The sequence below is a fragment of the Mesoplodon densirostris genome, chromosome 4 (genome assembly GCF_025265405.1).
Source record: "Mesoplodon densirostris isolate mMesDen1 chromosome 4, mMesDen1 primary haplotype, whole genome shotgun sequence".
In the NCBI taxonomy this organism is placed as follows: Eukaryota; Metazoa; Chordata; class Mammalia; order Artiodactyla; family Ziphiidae; genus Mesoplodon; species Mesoplodon densirostris.
This window is the reverse complement of record NC_082664.1, coordinates 54,731,871-54,752,529: the sequence shown is the minus strand read 5'-3', so window position 1 is coordinate 54,752,529 and position 20,659 is coordinate 54,731,871. Positions and strand designations below refer to the sequence as shown.

At 36.1% G+C, this 20,659-nt stretch overlaps 1 protein-coding gene across 4 annotated transcripts in view; it reads right to left on the bottom strand.

Annotated features, from left to right (window-relative positions):
- Nucleotides 1-20,659, bottom strand: part of MDGA2 (MAM domain containing glycosylphosphatidylinositol anchor 2) — an 842,328-nt gene that overhangs the window by 299,686 nt on the left and 521,983 nt on the right. For all 4 annotated transcript variants that reach the window (XR_009531733.1, XM_060096268.1, XM_060096270.1 and 1 more), the window contains exon 5: nucleotides 10,670-10,802. Coding sequence is in view for 3 of the 4 variants with exons in the window: in XM_060096268.1 (XP_059952251.1) it covers nucleotides 10,670-10,802 (133 nt within the window). In the remaining variant the exon portion in view is untranslated. The remainder of the gene's footprint in view (nucleotides 1-10,669; nucleotides 10,803-20,659) is intronic.

The following is a 20,659-nucleotide window of genomic DNA, read 5'->3' as shown; positions in this document are numbered from 1 at the left end:
TGTGATGCTTTGGAAATAACTGCCACAACAGCAAACCAAAAGTACATGCTGCATCTGGATTTATAGTCAAAAGGTTGATGTTAATGCATTTCTGATACTCTGCCTGTCCATTATGCTCCAGTCTACTGCTCACCTCTCTCCTTTCAGTCTCTGTAAGAATACATGAGATACCCTACTCCCACTATATGGACTACTACAAGGACTTTCTTAATTTTTTTTTCTTTTTTTTTTTTTTTTTGCGGTACGTGGACCTCTCACTGTTGTGGCCTCTCCCGTTGAGGAGCATAGGCTCTGGAAGCGCAGGCTCAGCAGCCATGGCTCACGGGCCCAGCCACTCTGCGGCATGTGGGATCTTCCCAGACGGGGGCACGAACCCGTGTCCCCTGCATCGGCAGGTGGATTCTCAACCACTGTGCCACCAGGGAAGCTCATGGACCTTCTTAATTTTTAAATTTAATTCGAAGCCATCATGAACCAATGTGGATCTTTTAAATTATGTCTAGTTGTGACTCAAATGACTCTATGAATCTATATTAACAGTGACCACAGGGCTAATCTTAGCCACAACACAGGATGTTAAATCCTATGAGTAGTGTGGCTAAGGTCAGAGGACTCCTTGAAAACACAAATATTTTAGCATGAAGTTTTAATAATACGTGCATTTCATCATATTAGAATGTCAGAGATAAAAGCAGATATTTATGGCTCACCCCTCCCCCCAAAAAAACTGTTTGCATTTTTCCTGTTCTTTAAACTAGAAAATGTATTCTATAAGTGTTCTTTGATGAGATAATAATCAATTCCTATTTTCCTAAAAATATTTTTAAATGTACATTTTCCTGGTACTGATTAGTATACTTGATTTTAAGAAAGGGTAAGAACATAAATTGTATCTATTTCTTCATTATGGAAGTAAGTATATTACAAAAAGTCTTTATAAAAATCTTGCAGACCTAATGTAAACATCTACTCATTACTAATGTACATACTATTAATATGATAATTTACATTTAATGAGTACACAATATTTGATATTCACTTATTTCTGTAACCATTGAAACAAATTGGAATTTAGCTGTGATTTAATATTTCTGCTGAAAAGTACAGAGTAGTATATTGTATCACTGATACTTTCAATAAATAAAAAAGGATAATCAAAGGGCTAAATGAGATTTTGGAAATCCTCATTAGTTTCTTCACAAAGGAAAATTTTTTTTAATCTAACAATCACAATACCATGAAACTAAGAGCCCAACATTTGCCAGGCAATTTAAATACAATCTCATTTAATCTTCACAGTATGTGTAATGAGGTAAGATTCTATGGGGAAATTTGTACTCTTAAATGTCTTACAGCTGGAGGCAGGACAGTGGCCAGTGATGCATCTTCTCTTGAATTAATTAAAAACCTCCCTGACAGTTACTTTTTGTAAAAGAAATATTGAGAGCCCAAGATGTGCAAAGATTTCTTCAAATAGGTGCATCAGGTCCAGAGGTTATTCGTTTGCTAAATCTTTTTCTTAAATAGATAGTAATGTAAGTCTTACGTATAAAAGGACAACAGCACAATTAGGTATTAATCTTGTCAAATTCTGCAAGCCTGTAACTTGCTTGCATGAATCCTGGGGCTCAAGAGTAGCTGTGTACATAGAGGCTGCATCTACTTCTTTGCAGCCATCTCATTTAATCTAAGTTTTTGTTGTTGTTAATTTGGTAAATAAAAATGAAATCTGAGAGTAAATATTCTCTTTCTATCAATTGGCGGCCCACCTAGAGCCCGTTATCAACATGAATTAGCAAAAAAAGCAGGTTCAAAGAGTTGAAGGACTTGGTCACACCACTGGGGAGAGTCAGGATCTACACCCTGGTTTTTTTTACAAATGTTTCTTTATGTAGAGCTGATTAAAGCCTGCACATGTACCAGAATTAACAACTGCCATTAAGACTATTCTATATGAGGGTAGGCTGCATGGTGGATTAGATCATTAAGTGACCAATTATACTGGTTTGTCCGAGATTATAGGATGTGAGACTTTTACTGAGCCCAGGACACACTGGGATGGTTGGGAACCCTAAAGACCATCCCTGGATATAATCTATTCTAGGAGTTTGGGTAGATAAATTATGGGATTAGTTACATGCACTTATGGATATTATTGTGTCTTCATCATGAGACCCAGTAATGTATAAAATCAAATTTGTCAGTGAATGATCATAAAGATATTCTAAACCACAAGTTCTAAGTGCAAGCTCAAAAAAAAAACATACAAGAAGACTAAAATGCATTTCTAGTAACTGAATTGTCTATAATAACAGAATTCTCAGCAGTTTCACTAGAACAATAGAACCTTATCAAGTACTAAGCCAAGGTCTATAAATCTGCAATCAAAAGCAGTTTAAAATTAAAAGTTAAGTGTTCTAAGGTGTATAAAAATTCTATTGCTTTATTTTAACATATTCTCACTCAACTCACTGAAAGAAATATCACATGATTTGAACTACTTTATTCTTACGAATAACTTTTAAATTGTTTAATTATAATTATAGCCTAATAGCATTTGAAGAATAACTACGTAAAGCTGGGAAAATCTGATCAATAAATTATTCTAGATGTTTGCTAAAACACAGACTATTTGACATGCTCCAAAGTATTTGGTTAAGTTGTGAGATAGCATTTCAATAATTTACACCCTTTTTAATAAATATGATAGCATTGCCTTTCATTTGTTTAACAGTTATTTTAATCTTCCTTGCTTAGCTATCTACTGTATCTAGGTTATGATGTCTTCTGGGCAAGTTAATAGTTTATGAGGGATATTTTATATAAGAGCTCATAGTGTAAGAATAAACGTGGATATAGTGAACCTGAAAAATTCATTGCCAGGACAATGAAATGCACAGGCCTAGAGAGATCCCAGAAACATGCATACTTCCTGTTACTATGGTAATAGAATTTTGAAAAATCAGGGCTAACTTGTTTCTCTGAAAATAGTATCAGGAAGACCAAAGCTGAAGCCCCATAATAACCATTGCTTCTGTCCGCAGATTCACTGTGTATTCATCACCTATATTTTCACATTTATGAAGCTACATTAGTGAGGCTAGAGCATATATACGTTCAATTACTGTAGGAAATGACAGAGCACTCAGATGAAGAATCTATTACATATCAACAAGATTGCAAATTTCTTTAATTTTCCTTATGTACCCTTATTAATTTCACAGAATAATATTTTATATTTATGTAAACATTTCTGCCAATCATAGTTTAGACAGACATATGCCAGAAGATGTATTCATTTCTATATATTTTTCTGGAAAATATAAATATTTAATTTACTCACTGATGAAAATAATTAAAAAATGATGGAGAACTCATTTTAAGATTAGTCATCAATGGTTGAAGCTATACACCATGTCCTAGGAAAAGTCTAAAGTTCTTGTCATCATCTCTCCATGATTACTGATGATACCAATTTTATTCTTTCTTTCCATTATCAAGGTTAACAACCCAATGATGACTACTATTTATTGTATTTGTTATGTGTTGGATTTACAGCCTATAAAACCAAATATTATGGATCTCTGTGTTATCCCTATTTTGGGGAGGGGAAAAGTAAGTTTAGAGAAGCTAAATTACATCTCCAATTTGAGAAAAACAAAATTTGAACCTTAGGTTTTTGAATGTCAAAATTCTTGCAAGAGAGTTATAGGAAACATCTCATTCTCAAATGATATGGCCTATCAACAATATTCTAATACTATTTTTTGTATTCTGTTGGTATCTGTAGTTATAAATACTATTGTTTAGAAAATCTGCATTACCTATGATAAAAAAATCTACTAAGGCATTCGTATTCCCAATATTTTAGTACATGAAAAGATAAAACATTTTTTCTGCTCCTTTTCTTCCTCCTGTTTCTTTCTTGTTTCACATACTAACTTCTCCATCATAAAAAAGAAAATCAGAAAAAAAAATGTGCAGACTCACTGACACATCATCTGTATCCGTATTTTGATACTTTGTCCAGTCTTTTAAAATTTTATTATGATACTATTACAAAAGTGATCTTTGTCCCTCACTAAAGTTTCATTTTACCTTCTTCCTTTACAATTTATTCCTTCCTATTTCCCCAAAGCTAAGAATACAGGACCACACATACTCTCAGTAGAGTTCCCTCTTTAGGTTGAGATTCTACCGAAGAGGAGACTCTTTTCTTTAAATGGCTGATTCATTTTCTTCCTTTGATATAACATATATTATGAACTTATATCTGAAATTTTAAAAGAAAAGGAATCCTAAATGCAGAGGCCATTTTTAGTCATTTTAAAGTGTTATGAACTGAATTGTGGCCCCCCTCAAATTTGTATGTTGAAGCCCTAATCTTCAATGTGACTGTATTTGAAGACAGGGCCTTTAGGGCAGTTAAGTAAATTTAAATGAGGTGATAAGGGTGGAACTTTAATCTGCTAGAGCTGGTGTCCTTGTTAGAGTCAGAAGAAACATCAGAGCTCATTACTCTCTCCCTCCAAGAACCACAGAGGAAAGGCCACAATCAGAAGGTGACGACTACAGGCCAGGAAATGGAGGCCTCACCAAAAATCAACCCTGACTGCACCTTAATCATGAACTTCTATCTTCCAGACTGTGAGAAAATACATTTCTGTTGTTTAAGCCACTCAGTCTGTGGTATTCTGTTATGGCAGCCAAGTAGACTAATACAGGAAGTCATTGTATTTACACTAAGTATCTCTCACAAACATAGTCTTTCATTAAAGCTGTGATTGTTGGTGAAAAAATTACATCTAGAGTCTAATAAATGGTGCTACTGTTTGTCTAGATGCTGTGGAGCTTGCCTAAAGGAAAGAAGTTCAAATATCCACATGGCTAAGAAAGATGCATGAAGTTAGTACTCAGGTATGATGACAGCAAAGTTTCTACTGCCATTTCCTTTTGCTCTTAAACTGGCTATCTATGACAATGGACTATTTTACAAGAGGAGGCGTTTATGTCCATACTATTCTTATTACAGACAATTATTTCTATGAAATTCCTATAACTGAAACATTATTTTATTTTTCATAACACTTAGATAATTTAAATACCTCTAAACATAGAAGAGAACTACCTTGAATAGAGCACGGCATACAAAAAGTTTTATATTTAGTCTCATAGCAATTGCTGAACATTTACATTAACAACTTCCCTATAGGTTATATAAAATAATAAGAACAGATAATAGTTGTCTAACAAAGGGAACAGAGATGTTTCCTAACCTCTATCTTTTTCTGTGGTAAAATTTATTGAGACAGATTGGAGGGGAAAAAAGAGAGAAAGAAAGAAAGAAAGAAAGGAGAGCAGGAAGAAAAGAAGAAGGGAGTACAGGTTTCCGTATTTCTATAGCCAGTAGTACTTTTCAATGACTTGTTTCCTAGATGTAGTGCACATTTATGGAAAGCAGCCTAATTGGATAATTTTATAAATGCTAAATTTGAGCAGACTGAATCAAAGGACCTATATAATTAAGTAAAATTAGCCCCAACTGCCCAATTTCTTTATAGAATTGATCATAACCTCTCAAGCAGGTACAAAGTTTGTATTTCATCCTAATATAAATAACATACTTAATTCTTATTTGCCTTTGAAATCATGAGTCATCAACATATAACTGCTTGAAATATATTAAAATAAATTAATTTTTTAAAATCATAATTTGTAGGTGCCCTCACGTTAGAAATACACATAATCTGAGAAATTTCAAATAGTTTACAGTTACCATAATTATGATAATTTAAAATATACCTGTATTTTTAAATTTTTTAAATTTACAAATTTTAATAGGTTTATTTTAATAAACTATGAAAAGTACAACTATATTAAGAATTTACCAATTAAGAGCTAATATTCATTTTTTTCCAAATGGGAGTAGAAAAACAATCAACTTTTAGACCCTGCTACAAAATTATGTCAATTGGTCAGGGGGTGTGCATGACAACAAATAAATAAACATAATATTTTATATTTTATAAAATTCTGTGAATTTTTCTTGATAAGGTCTAAGATCACTAGATTAGTATGATAAATAATGACATTTATGTAACAGAAGACTTTTCATAGCATGGCAAGTAATCAACAGGGGCCAACAAATGATTGGACACTCCATGACAGATATATAGTTATAAGCTCTACTATGATGTCAATTAAGAGTAAGAAAGTTAGGAAAACATATTATTGGTAAATCTATAGATGACACTGACTTTTTTTTTTTTTTTTGCGGTACGTGGGCCTCTCACTGTTGTGGCCCCTCCCGTTGAGGAGCACAGGCTCCGGACGCACAGGCTCAGTGGCCATGGCTCACGGGCCTAGCCGCTCCACGGCATGTGGGATCTTCCCGGACCGGGGCCGAACCCGTGTCCCCTGCATCGGCAGGCGGACTCTCAACCACTGCGCCACCAGGGAAGCCCGACACTGACTTTTAAAATGACACCTAGACATTGCTTTTTTAAGCAGTTCTAGGAAATTGATTTTTATTAACAAAAATTCCTATTCACAAAATGTAATGGTGTCATGGAAAACATGACTGATAACAAAGACATTTGTTTTCCAAAGCAATTATTTACACTTGTTTAAAATGTATACATTGGCAGGTCATTCCCCAGAAAGTCTAATTCAGTAGGTATGGAATGGGCACAGGAATCTGTACTCCATGATACAATTGTTCTGCTGCAAAAAACTTTTAGAAATCCTTATCCATGGCAGACATTGTTTCTGTCTTCATATGCTGTGTCATTTGGGCATCGTGCAAATCAGGTCAATAGACTGACTGAAATTTAAAAGTTTATTTGACTATAGAGATGTTAAAGTGAAATTCTGTCTGTACCAAAAATACATTTTTTAGTCAATTATTTGATCTCCATTACAAAAATGATTTCCAAAATTACACTTTCCTAAGTATATTAACAGAGGAGATTAATCAAACATATTACAGTATTTATAATATTGTAGAATATTCTCCCTCTCAATAAGTTACACTTTTTCCTTGACATTGTGCAAACCATGAGTTAAAAATATGGGAACTTTATTTCTCTCATTTAGAGATTCACAAGAGGGAAAGCTTAAAGAGCGCCTGACTCTCATGTTGGTTATGGCAATGGTGACTTAGGATCTTCTTCTGATGTTAGAAAAGCAATGAACTTATTTGTTAGTTTATAGACCTGTTTGCTGGAGATGATGAAAGCTTAATTTATTCCTGGTGTACTTTGAGAGCTACCTCAATGATTTCACCTATTTGAAATGCACAAACTCTCCCAATTTTGAGCACAGCCAGATGGGAAAAGTGCTAAAGCAAACCTGGTTTGAATATGTAAAGCACCAGGCACATGACATACCTGATTATAGTTATTGAAGAGCCAAACAAGGTACTAGCTTATATTTTTAAACCCAATTATGTACTGTAACTCTGAAGCTCATTTTGTAATGACTGTCAATCTAAAATTTTGTGAGATAGTTTATAAAAGAGAATAATAGTTTATTTTGTTTGCTCAGTCTAGATATATAATATTTTTGCTTAAAAAATAATGGACCAGAAAGCTGAAAGTGATCTTGTGCTCTTCATAGGACAAGAAGTCAAATCTCTGTTTTCTGAGCTGATAATTGTTAAAAATCATCTTAGAAATAGTCACCTAGCTGCTTTACAAGATGTCAGGAGTTGGAAAGTCTGTCACCTCCTGTGATAATCTTCTCCTTTCCACTTTAAGAAGTCCTTATTTACTCCTAATAAAACACTATGGCTGAGATTTAAGATCATTTTCTCAGCTCCACAAAAATTTTGAGTAGCTAGTCAGTTTCCAATTTTAAAATAACCCTTCAAACATTGGGATCAATCTTGTCCCCTCCCCTTTATTACTAGCTGTGGGGAATTAGAAAATAACAAAATCACACATTTGTTCAAGATAAAAATATTAAATATAATTTCATTGTACCTTGGTCTTTAAAGACTTTTTGTTTGTGTTAATTCAGTTCATCCTCAAAACAACCCAATGAGGATTTATCTTTTTTAATTTTTATTTTATATTGGAGTATAGTTGATTAACAATGTTGTGTTAGTTTCAGGTGTACAGCAGAGTGATTCAGTTATACATATAAATGTATCTATTCTTTTTCAAGTTCTTTTCCCATTTAGGTTACTACAGAGTATTGAGCAGAGTTCCCTGTGCTATACAGTAGGTCTCAATGAAGATAATTTAACTGCTACAGGCCAGTTTGTTACGTGTCAGGTGATAGGAAAACACATGGCAAAAAAAAAAAAATCCACCTGTTTACATCCCAATAGTTATAAAGATAAACTAAAATAATAAACATGAAGTACTTTTAAAATTAATAAAGTACTTCTCAAGAGAAAGGTTGTAACATAAGTAATAATATACCACTATTATGTTATTTTTCATTCCAGTGGATGGAAGAAATTTTCACACACATTGAGATATGGGGAAGTCAGTCTGGCTTATACATGATTTGGCTTGAATTAGAACAGCCTACCTTATGGCCTGTCAACATGCATTTGTATGGCTGCTTTAACCATTCAAGAAAAGAATGAATTTAAAAATCAAAATGGAGTAACTGTGGTTCAGGCATCCAGGACGGAGCCAGGTGGCCATTGTGGGTGTGGTTTCAGACACATTCCTGCATCATTGGGAACTTGAATTTTATGAACTGTATCAGACTCAAGCACACCATCAATTGTTCTCAAAATGACATCTGCAAGCAGCAGCCAGCTGCAACCTTATGGTCTCAAGGTCTTCCCTTATAACTGTGCAACCATTTCAGACCCCAACCAATACTTGCTTAACAAGCACCCTTACTTCTTGCCAGCTCCAATTCTAATTCTTGACAAACAACTTACGTAATTTTGCCTTTATAAGCATCCCCCATTTTGCAGCCTGGTGGAACACAATTCAGTTGCTTCCTGAATCTGTGTCTCCTGGGCTATAGTCCTCATTTTGGCTCAAATAAAACTCTTTTATATTCCTATTATAGATTGTTTATGGATTATCTCCATTGACACACTGCAATGTCTTTACCCATCCCATAGGACCTACTTCCATTTAATTTTTAATTTTTCTCTCTGAATCATGTGTATTCTAAAAATACATTAAAGAAACTAAGAAAAACAAAATCAGTTATAATTCACAAAATAGTTCATGCCAAGAAGAATAATATAATTACACCAAGTTCTTATATTAATATCTGATTTTTATTTCTCAATATCCTATTTGTTCTTTTAAGTGAAATAAAATTGTTAACTTTTATAAGTCTTAGGGCCAACAAGATTTTATAATTCTATTTTTTCCTGCAACGCAGTTTTCATCAAGTCCTTCTCATCTTTCTTGATAAAGTTTCTTTTTGTCTGCTACATTCTTCTTTTAATTTCCTCTAATGACTTTTATCCAGTGCTTAATAGAGGATTTCTTAGTTTAAAGCAATTTACATCTTAGCCAATAGCCCTATGCCTATCATTGCTGACCCATAATAGGAACACAATAAGTTTCTGATGAATAAATGCATGAATAAATGAATGAATAAATAAAAGAATGACCTTTCAAAATTTGAACAACTCAGTGGAACACATGTTGATGAATCAACATATGAGCACACAAGTTTTCATCTTTGCAGAAAGTCCTAGGTTTAATCTTATCACCAAATGAGCTGGATGGGGTTGCTAACTACTAGCTCATTGTCAGAGGAATGAATAAAGTATGTTCCACATGCTTTATATACATCAACTCATTAATTCCTTCCTATAAGTTTATGAGTTTATGAGAAAACTGAGGCAAAGAAGAGTGAAGTGACTTGCTCAACAAGATCCAAGAGCTAATAAGCGACAGAACTGGGATCCAAACCAAGGAACACCAAAGCCCACACTTTTCAAGGTTTTTGTTAATGGGAAAAGTACCTTTAAAACTCTATATTTTAATCTAATGATTTAAGAGTAAAAATTCATATTACTTGCCAATGAAAATTTCTCAAAACCTGTTCAAATTCTAATTTTTAAGTGTTTCTTTATCTACAACCTTATAAAAGATAGTTCATTCACATGTTCTCTTTGCTCTTTCATTTAGACATTTCTTCTTAATATGTTTGCAATTAATCTGAGGTTTATATACTAAACACAGGCTAACCATAAGTTGCAGTCTTGCTAATGTTTTGACATTTTCTACAAAAATACTTTCCTAAAAACACCTACTTGAAATTACAAATTAGCTTTCTTGACATGAAACAGAGTAAGAAAAAGGTTCTTTTACTTACTTTTGGAATCACAAAACACTTTTAGCAATTTAGAGCTCAAATTTTCATAAGAAAAATCTAATACTTCTCAGCAATTTCTTTGAACAGAATATAGGCTGGCTTGTGACATTTATGAATACATTATTTAAGGAACTATAATTTTACTTGCTGTATAAACAAACATAATACATGGGAGCATATTGCAATTCAATTTTACAGTGTCCACTTAAAAAATTTTTAGATACTACAGAATTTTCTGGAAAGAAAAGATGCCTTGTTCCTTACATATACTATAGAACTCATTTGGTGTATAAAAAAGTTAAAGAGACTTTTTAAACATTTGTTGTGGATAACAGACATAAAACATTCAGAGGTAGTTACGTACCTGTTTTATTGGAAAGTCTAAATGACACCATCTTATCAGGAATATTACATACATTCCTCACTGAAGCAATGCAGCTATAATTAGCATAGTCCTGAGGTCGAAGATTCTTTAGTTTTAATATCTTTGTTTCACCCTGAAAATATAGAACAAGTCATTAGAAAAAGTCAATGGTAACCAAAATTAATAAATGGATGAATCATGGCATTGTATTTAAAATTATATTATCAAAATATGGCAGATTGTCATTTTTTAAGGAAAATGCCCTAAATTAAAACAAAAAAAAACCCCAAAAAAACTATTGCATTTAAAAATCAAACTGTAATGTGCTTAGAGATAAAAACTAACTGACTACAATGAAAATTCATAGCTTTTTTTTTTTTTTTTTTTGCAAACTAGCTTCCTAAGGGGGGAAATCTATTTTTGGTCGTAGTTATGCAAATTATTATGCAAAGATCAGAACAGTGTACTTAATAATGGAGTTTATTCAACAAACACTGTAACCTATGCAGACTTCAACATGAAATGTTATGAAAGAAAAGGATTCTGAAGAGTCAATAAATGAAACACTGTTGGTAAAACAAAGTTAATGAGGTCAATCTAATGATAGATAATTAAATGTATATACATAAATATTTTGTGTATATGGAGCAATGAGAGGTGATAAATCTTAAACTGCATTTAAAAAGTATTCATGAGTGTTTCTATATTATTATTATTCGTGTTACTTTATGTTCAGGAATTCAAGGTTTAACTCTCCTGGGTAAATCTGCAAAATTGCAGATAGACTCAAATCAGGCAAGTGGTCAAAAATGTCTTACACACTCTTTTTTTTTTTTTTTTTTTTATTTATTTTATTTTTTTTTCTTTTTGCGGTATGTGGGCCTCTCACTGTTGTGGCCTCTCCCGTTGCGGAGCACAGGCTCCGGATGCGCAGGCCCAGCGGCCATGGCTCACGGGCCCAGCCGCTCCGCGGCATATGGGATCCTCCCAGACCGGGGCACGAACCCGTATCCCCTGCAACGGCAGGCGGACTCTTAACCACTGCGCCACCAGGGAGGCCCAAAAATGTCTTACACACTCTTGATGAGCCAAAAAAGGCCATGCAAAAACACTGAAATTGTTCAAAAGATAAAAACAACAAACAACAACAATAAGAAGAGGAAGAAACCTGCCCAATTCAAATAAGGTCTCCTGGGATTTCTTTACCATCTAATGTTATTAATGCATCTCTCAAAATAGTTCCTTTCACAAGTAACTTAATTATGGAGATGGTGAAAAGTCTGCCAATGACATCATATTTGGTAGAGCCATTTTTAAAATGTTAATTTTTTCCAGATAACATCTGTACAGAACCATGTGTTTATTTTATTTTACTTAAGTAACATCATTCAAGTCCTAAAAATTGCAATACTTTGATACGCTATTCAGAAGAATCTGAATATTTAGTGATTTAATACATAAAGACATTGTTCAGTTGCAGTAAAAAAAGCTTGCCCACACATATGCAGGCACACAGAGTTTTCCACATGTCAAATGAGTCTCTCCTTCAGTGTGCATGGGTATTTGGTCATAATTCCTTTCATTCATTGTCAAAATTCAGTCTTAAAACAGTCACACCTTTAGCATTTTCCTCAGTGGGATAAATAATAATCTTCTTTCAATTTTTCTTTAGGAAAGACATTGCCTTTTTTATGTATAAACAGACGCAAATACACCCCACAGGAATATACACAGAGTCAGAGTGTATGGTTCTAGAATTTATATTGGGTTGGCCAAAAAGTTCGTTCGAGGTTTTTTTTTTTTTTTTAATTTTTTTTTAAATTTTTTTTTTATTTTACAAATTTAATCAGTTATACATATACATATGTTCCCATATCCCCTCCCTTTTGCGTCTCTCTCCCACCCTCCCTATCCCACCCCTCCAGGCGGTCACAAAGAACCGAGCTGATCTCCCTGTGCTATGCGGCTGCTTCCCACTAGCTCTCTACCTTACATTTGGTAGTGTATATATGTCCATGCCGCTCTTTCACTTTGTCACAGCTTACCCTTCCCCCTCCCCATATCCTCAAGTCCATGCTCTAGTAGGTCTGTGTCTTTATTCCTGTCTTACCCCTATGTTCTTGATGACATTTTTTTCTTAAATTCCATATATATGTGTCAGCATACAGTATTTGTCTTTCTCTTTCTGACTTACTTCACTCTGTATGACAGACTCTAGGTCCATCCACCTCATTACAAATAGCTCAATTTCATTTCTTTTTATGGCTGAGTAATATTCCATTGTATATATGTGCCACATCTTCTTTATCCATTCATCTGATGATGGACACTTAGGTTGTTTCCATCTCCGGGCTATTGTAAATAGGGCTGCTATGAACATTTTGGTACATGTCTCTTTTTGAATTATGGTTTTCTCAGGGTATATGCCCAGTAGTGGGATTGCTGGGTCATATGGTAGTTCTATTTGTAGTTTTTTAAGGAACCTCCATACTGTTCTCCATAGTGGCTGTACCAATTCACATTCCCACCAGCAGTGCAAGAGTGTTCCCTTTTTTCCACACCCTCTCCAGCATTTATTGTTTCTAGATTTTTTGATGATGGCCATTCTGACTGGTGTGAGATGATATCTCATTGTAGTTTTGATTTGCATTTCTCTAATGAGTAAAGATGTTGAGCATCCTTTCATGTGTTTGTTGGCTGTCTGTATATCTTCTTTGGAGAAATGTCTATTTAGGTCTTCTGCCCATTTTTGGATTGGGTTGTTTGTTTTTTTGCTATTGAGCTGCATGAGCTGCTTATAAATTTTGGAGATTAATCCTTTGTCAGTTGCTTCATTTGCAAATATTTTCTCCCATTCTGAGGGTTGTCTTTTGGTCTTGTTTATGGTTTCCTTTGCTGTGCAAAAGCTTTGAAGTTTCATTAGGTCCCATGTGTTTATTTTTGTCTTTATTTCCATTTCTCTGGGAGATGGGTCAAAAAGGATCTTGCTGTGATTTATGTCATAGAGTGTTCTGCCTATGTTTTCCTCTAGGAGTTTGATAGTGTCTGGCCTTACATTTAGGTCTTTAATCCATTTTGAGCTAATTTTTGTGTATGGTGTTAGGGAGTGATCTAATCTCATACTTTTACATGTCCCTGTCCAGTTTTCCCAGCACCACTTATTGAAGAGACTGTCCTTTCTCCACTGTACATTCCTGCCTCCTTTATCAAAGATAAGGTGACCATATGTCTGTGGGTCTATCTCTGGGCTTTCTATCCTGTTCCATTGATCTATCTTTCTGTTTTTGTGCCAGTACCATACTGTCTTGATTACTGTAGCTTTGTAGTATAGTCTGAAGTCAGGGAGCCTGATTCCTCCAGCTCCATTTTTCGTTCTCAAGATTGCTTTGGCTATTCGGGGTCTTTTGTGTTTCCATACAAATTGTGAAATTTTTTGTTCTAGTTCTGTGAAAAATGCCATTGGTAGTTTGATAGGTATTGCATTGAATCTGTAGATTGCTTTGGGTAGTAGAGTCATTTTCACAATGTTGATTCTTCCAATCCAAGAACATGGTACATCTCTCCATCTATTTGTATCATCTTTAATTTCTTTCATCAGTATCTTATAATTTTCTGCATACAGGTCTTTTGTCTCCTTAGGTAGGTTTATTCCTAGATATTTTATTCTTTTTGTTGCAATGGTAAATGGGAGTGTTTCCTTGATTTCACTTTCAGATTTTTCATCATTAGTATATAGGAATGCCAGAGATTTCTGTGCATTAATTTTGTATCCTGCAACTTTACCAAATTCATTGATTAGCTCTAGTAGTTTTCTGGTAGCATCTTTAGGATTCTCTATGTATAGTATCATGTCATCTGCAAACAGTGACAGCTTTACTTCTTCTTTTCCCATTTGGATTCCTTTTATTTCCTTTTCTTCTCTGATTGCTGTGGCTAAAACTTCCAAAACTATGTTGAATAAGAGTGGTGAGAGTGGGCAACCTTGTCTTGTTCCTGATCTTAGTGGAAATGGTTTCAGTTTTTCACCATTGAGGACGATGCTGGCTGTGGGTTTGTCATATATGGCCTTTATTATGTTGAGGAAAGTTCCCTCTATGCCTACTTTCTGCAGGGTTTTTATCATAAATGGGTGTTGAATTTTGTCAAAAGCTTTCTCTGCATCTATTGAGATGATCATATGGTTTTTCTCCTTCAACTTGTTAATATGGTGTATCACATTGATTGATTTGCGTATATTGAAGAATCCTTGCATTCCTGGAATAAACCCCACTTGATCATGGTGTATGATCCTTTTAATGTGCTGTTGGATTCTGTTTGCAAGTATTTTGTGGAGGATTTTTGCATCTATGTTCATCAGTGATATTGGCCTGTAGTTTTCTTTCTTTGTGACATCCTTGTCTGGTTTTGGTATCAAGGTGATGGTGGCCTCGTAGAATGAGTTTGGGAGTGTTCCTCCCTCTGCTATATTTTGGAAGAGTTTGAGAAGGATAGGTGTTAGCTCTTCTCTAAATGCTTGATAGAATTCGCCTGTGAAGCCATCTGGTCCTGGGCTTTTGTTTGTTGGAAGATTTTTAATCACAGTTTCAATTTCAGTGCTTGTGATTGGTCTATTCATATTTTCTATTTCTTCCTGAGTCAGTCTTGGCAGGTTGTGCATTTCTAAGAATTTGTCCATTTCTTCCAGGTTGTCCATTTTATTGGCATAGAGTTGCTTATAGTAATCTCTCATGATCTTTTGTATTTCTGCAGTGTCAGTTGTTACTTCTCCTTTTTCATTTCTAATTCTATTGATTTGAGTCTTCTCCCTTTTTTTCTTGATGAGTCTGGCTAATGGTTTATCAATTTTGTTTATCTTCTCAAAGAACCAGCTTTTAGTTTTATTGATCTTTGCTATCGTTTCCTTCATTTCTTTTTCATTTATTTCTGATCGGATTTTTATGATTTCTTTCCTTCTGCTAACTTTGGGATGTTTTTGTTCTTCTTTCTCTAATTGCTTTAGGTGCAAGGTTAGGTTGTTTATTCGAGATATTTCCTGTTTCTTAAGGTGTGATTGTATTGCCATAAACTTCCCTCTTAGAACTGCTTTTGCTGCATCCCATAGGTTTTGGGTCGTCGTGTCTCCATTGTCATTTGTTTCTAGGTATTTTTTAATTTCCTCTTTGATTTCTTCAGTGATCACTTCGTTATTAAGTAGTGTATTGTTTAGCCTCCATGTGTTTGTATGTTTTACAGCTTTTTTCCTGTAATTGATATCTAGTCTCATAGCATTGTGGTCGGAAAAGATACTTGATACAATTTCAATTTTCTTAAATTTACCAAGGCTTGATTTGTGACCCAAGATATGATCTATCCTGGAGAATGTTCCATGAGCACTTGAGAAAAATGTGTATTCTGTTGTTTTTGGATGGAATGTCCTATAAATATCAATTAAGTCCATCTTGTTTAATGTATCATTTAAAGCTTGTGTTTCCTTATTTATTTTCATTTTGGATGACCTGTCCATTGGTGAAAGTGGGGTGTTAAAGTCCCCTACTATGATTGTGTTACTGTCGATTTCTCCTTTTATGGCTGTTAATATTTCCCTTATGTATTGAGGTGCTCCTATGTTTGGTGCATAAATATTTACAATTGTTATATCTTCTTCTTGGATTGATCCCTTGATCATTATGTAGTGTCCTTCTTTGTCTCTTCTAGTAGTCTTTATTTTAAAGTCTATTTTGTCTGATATGAGAATTGCTACTCCAGCTTTCTTTTTGTTTCCATTTGCATGGAATATCTTTTTCCATCCCCTTACTTTCAGTCTGTATGTATCTCTAGGTCTGAAGTGGGTCTCTTGTAGACAGCATATATATGGGTCTTGTTTTTGTATCCATTCAGCCAGTCTGTGTCTTTTGGTGGGAGCATTTAGTCCATTTACATTTAAGGTAATTATTGATATGTATGTTCCTATTCCCATTTTCTTAATTGTTTTGGGTTCGTTATTGTAGTTCTTTTCCTTCTGTTGTGTTTCTTGCCTAGAGAAGTTCCTTTAGCATTTGTTGTAAAGCTGGTTTGGTGGTGCTGAACTCTCTCAGCTTTTGCTTGTCTGTAAAGGTTTTAATTTCTCCATCAAATCTGAATGAGATCCTTGCTGGGTAGAGTAATCTTGGTTGCAGGTTTTTCTCCTTCATCACTTTAAGTATGTCCTGCCACTCCCTTCTGGCTTGTAGAGTTTCTGCTGAGAGATCAGCTGTTATCCTGATGGGGATTCCCTTGTGTGTTATTTGTTGTTTTTGCCTTGCTGCTTTTAATATGATTTCTTTGTGTTTAATTTTTGACAGTTTAATTAATATGTGTCTTGGTGTATTTCTCCTTGGATTTATTCTGTATGGGACTCTCTGTGCCTCCTGGACTTGATTAACTATTTCCTTTCCCATATTAGGGAAGTTTTCAACTATAATCTCTTCAAATATTTTCTCAGTCCCTTTCTTTTTCTCTTCTTCTTCTGGAACCCCTATAATTCGAATGTTGGTGCGTTTAATGTTGTCCCAGAGGTCTCTGAGACTGTCCTCTGTTCTTTTCATTCTTTTTTCTTTATTTTGCTGTGCAGCAGTTATTTCCACTATTTTATCTTCCACCTCACTTATCCGTTCTTCTGCCTCAGTTATTCTGCTATTGATCCCATCTAGAGTATTTTTTATTTCATGTATTGTGTTTTTAATCGATGCTTGATTCGTCTTTAGTTCTTCTAGGTCCTTGTTAACTGTTTCTTGCATTTTGTCTATTCTATTTCCAAGATTTTGGATCATCTTTACCATCATTATTCTGAATTCTTTTTCAGATAGACTGCCTATTACCTCTTCATTTGTTAGGTCTGGTGGGTTTTTATCTTGCTCCTTCTCCTGCTGTGTGTTTTTCTGTCTTCTCATTTTGCTTATGTTACTGTGTTTGGGGTCTCCTCTTTGCAGGCTGCAGGTTCGTAGTTCCCGTTGTTTTTGGTGTCTGTCCCCAGTGGCTAAGGTTGGTTTAGTAGGTTGTGTAGGCTTCTTGGTGGAGGGGACTACTGCCTGTGTTCTGGTGGATGAGGCTGGATCTTGTCTTTCTGGTGGGCAGGTCCACGTCTGGTGGTGTGTTTTGGGGTGTTTGCGGACTTTTTATGATTTGAGGCAGCCTCTCTGCTAATGGGTGGTGTTGTGTTCCTGTCTTGCTAGTTGTTTGGCATAGGGTGTCCAGCACTGTAGCTTGCTGGTCGTTGAGTGAAGCTGGGTGCTGGTGTTGAGATGGAGATCTCTGGAAGATTTTCGCCGTTTGATATTATGTGGAGCTGGGAGGTCTCTTGTGGACCAGTGTCCTGAAGTTCGCTCTCCCACCTCAGAGGCACAGCACTGACTCCTGGCTCCTCAATTTGGGATGATTTGTTGTCTATTCATGTATTCCACAGATGCAGGGTACATGAAGTTGATTGTGGAGCTTTAATCCGCTGCTTCTGAGGCTGCTGGGAGAGGTTTCCCTTTCTCTTCTTTGTTCTCACAGCTCCTGGGTCTCAGCTTTGGATTTGGCCCCGCCTCTGCATGTAGGTCGCCGGAGGGCGTCTGTTCTTCGCTCAGACAGGACAGGGTTAAAGGAGCAGCCTCTTCGGGGACTCTGGCTCACTCAGGCCGGGCGGGAGGGAGGGGCACGGAGTGCGGGGCGTGCCTGCAGCGGCAGAGGTCGGCGTGATGTTGCACCAGCCCGGGGCGCGCCGTGCGTTCTCCCAGGGAAGCCGCCCCTGGATCCCGGGACCCCGGCAGTGGCAGGCTGCACAGGCTCCCGGAAGGGCGGTGTGGACAGTGTCCTGCGCTCGCACACAGGCTTCTTGGCGGCGGCAGCAGCAGCCCCAGCGTCCCACGCCCGTCTCTGGGCTCCGCGCTTTCAGCCGCGACTCGCGCCCGTCTCTGGAGCTCCTTTACGCGGCGCTCTTAATCCCCTCTCCTCGCGCACCAGGAAACCAAGAGGGAAGAAAAAGTCTCCTGCCTCTTCGGCAGCTCCAGAGTTTTCCCGGACTCCCTCCCGGCTAGCTGTGGCACATTAGCCCCCTTCAGGCTGAGTTCTCGCCGCCAGTCCCAGTCCTCTCCCTGCGCTCTGACCGAAGCCCGAGCCTCAGCTCCAGCGCCGCCCGCCCTGGCGGGGGAGCAGACAAGCCTCTCGGGCTGGTGAGTGCCGCTCGGCACCGCTCCTCTCTGCGGGAATGTCTCTGCTTTGCCCTACCCAGGTATGTGGGGAGTTTCTTGCCTTTTGGGAGGTCTGGGGTCTTCTGCCAGCGTTCAGTAGTTGTTCTGTAGGAGTTGTTGCACGTGTAGCTGTATTTCTGGTGTATCTGTGGGGAGGAAGGTGATCTCCGCGTCTTACTCTTCCGCCATCTTAACCGGAAGCCCTCCGTTCGAGTTTTTCATAACATCTTATGGAAAAATCCGAACGAACTTTTTGGCCAACCCAAAATTTTAAAACATGCTCTCAAAGTGTTACAGAGTTCTCATTTATATTAACTATATACAATGCGTATAAAAGTGTGCTTAGTTACAAAGCATACTTGAAAGAATGTTATACTAGAACCTGTTGACTCAGATAATTTTTTGAATGAGATAATACATCTTACTCCTCCTACCTCTGTGACTGTTGTTGTTTAGATTTCTTCACTTTTCTTTCTCCTCTCAACACTTAATTAACTGTTGGTATTCTCTGGAATTCTATTTGTTCTACAGTTAATCACTCTTTATAAAAGTCCCTTAAATGATTTTATCCTTGCTGATGAATTTATACTACAAACCTGATGAATTTATTCCTGGTCCCCCTCAAGTCTTTATCTCTATTCCAAAATTCTCCCTCAAGTTTTAAACGTATATGCCAATTTTTTACCTCAATATGTCCATTCTGATGTCTCATAGGTACCTAAAACTCAACATATGCAAAAATGGACTTCAAGTCTATTCCTCTAAATCTACGCTTTCTTCTTTAGTAAAAGGAATCTTAGGCTTTCAATTATTACATCTTATTCATATATTCAGTATCTCTATCTCAGATGTTGTTGACCTTACAACATGTTCAATTCTGAATATTCTTTTATTTATTTTTAAATGTAATGCTCTAAACCCAACATTCAGCTGAGAAATTTCTGATTGTGCTTGGTATAGTTTAAGAATCCAAGCAAGCATGATCATCTAATCTAGAATCAGGACTTTTTTTTAACATGGAAATCTGATCATGCCATTTCTCTGCTTAAATCACAGGAATAACATGGTATTGTCCTTAACATAAACATAACAGTTGTTAACATGACTGTCAACCCTATATGACCAGCATTCTCCTTGCCTCCCCAGTCTCCTCTCATTTTTGTAATGCCTTACACACATTCAGCTTCCTTAGGCCATGGACCCTTTGCACATGCCTGGTTCCTCATCTCTCTATGCCTAATCAATTTCATCTCATTCTTAAATCCCAACACTCCTCACTTCCATAGGTAAGTCTTTCCTTACTTTCTGGAAAAGGAGAAATCCATTTTTATGAGATCTGCTTATAACTTTTTATAACACAGGCTCATTTTTCCACTTATTTTGGTAATGGATTTATTTTCTGCCTTACTCCTCCCCTTGCCAGTAAGTACCTAGAGGGCAGAGATTATGTCTGTCTTGCTCGCAGCCCTATGTTCTAAGCACCTAGTACAGGACTTAGCATAGAGAGACACTTTTTAAATGAATACTTTTGCAATTAAAAGTACTATGACTATGTATTGTTCACCACTCAGGGTTTTGCTTTATGCATATTTATTTATCCAGAATTTATTATCTGCTTGGCACCTGATATGAACTCAGATGTTAATATACATAGTCAACATTCTAAAAGGAATCATGCAGTGATAACAATTCTCAAATATATGCAGAGGATGAACAGTGCCATTTAGATGCATATTTAATGATAAAGTCTCTTTATTCACATAGAATTAATCATATTCTGCCAGTATTTCTTGTTTCTGTT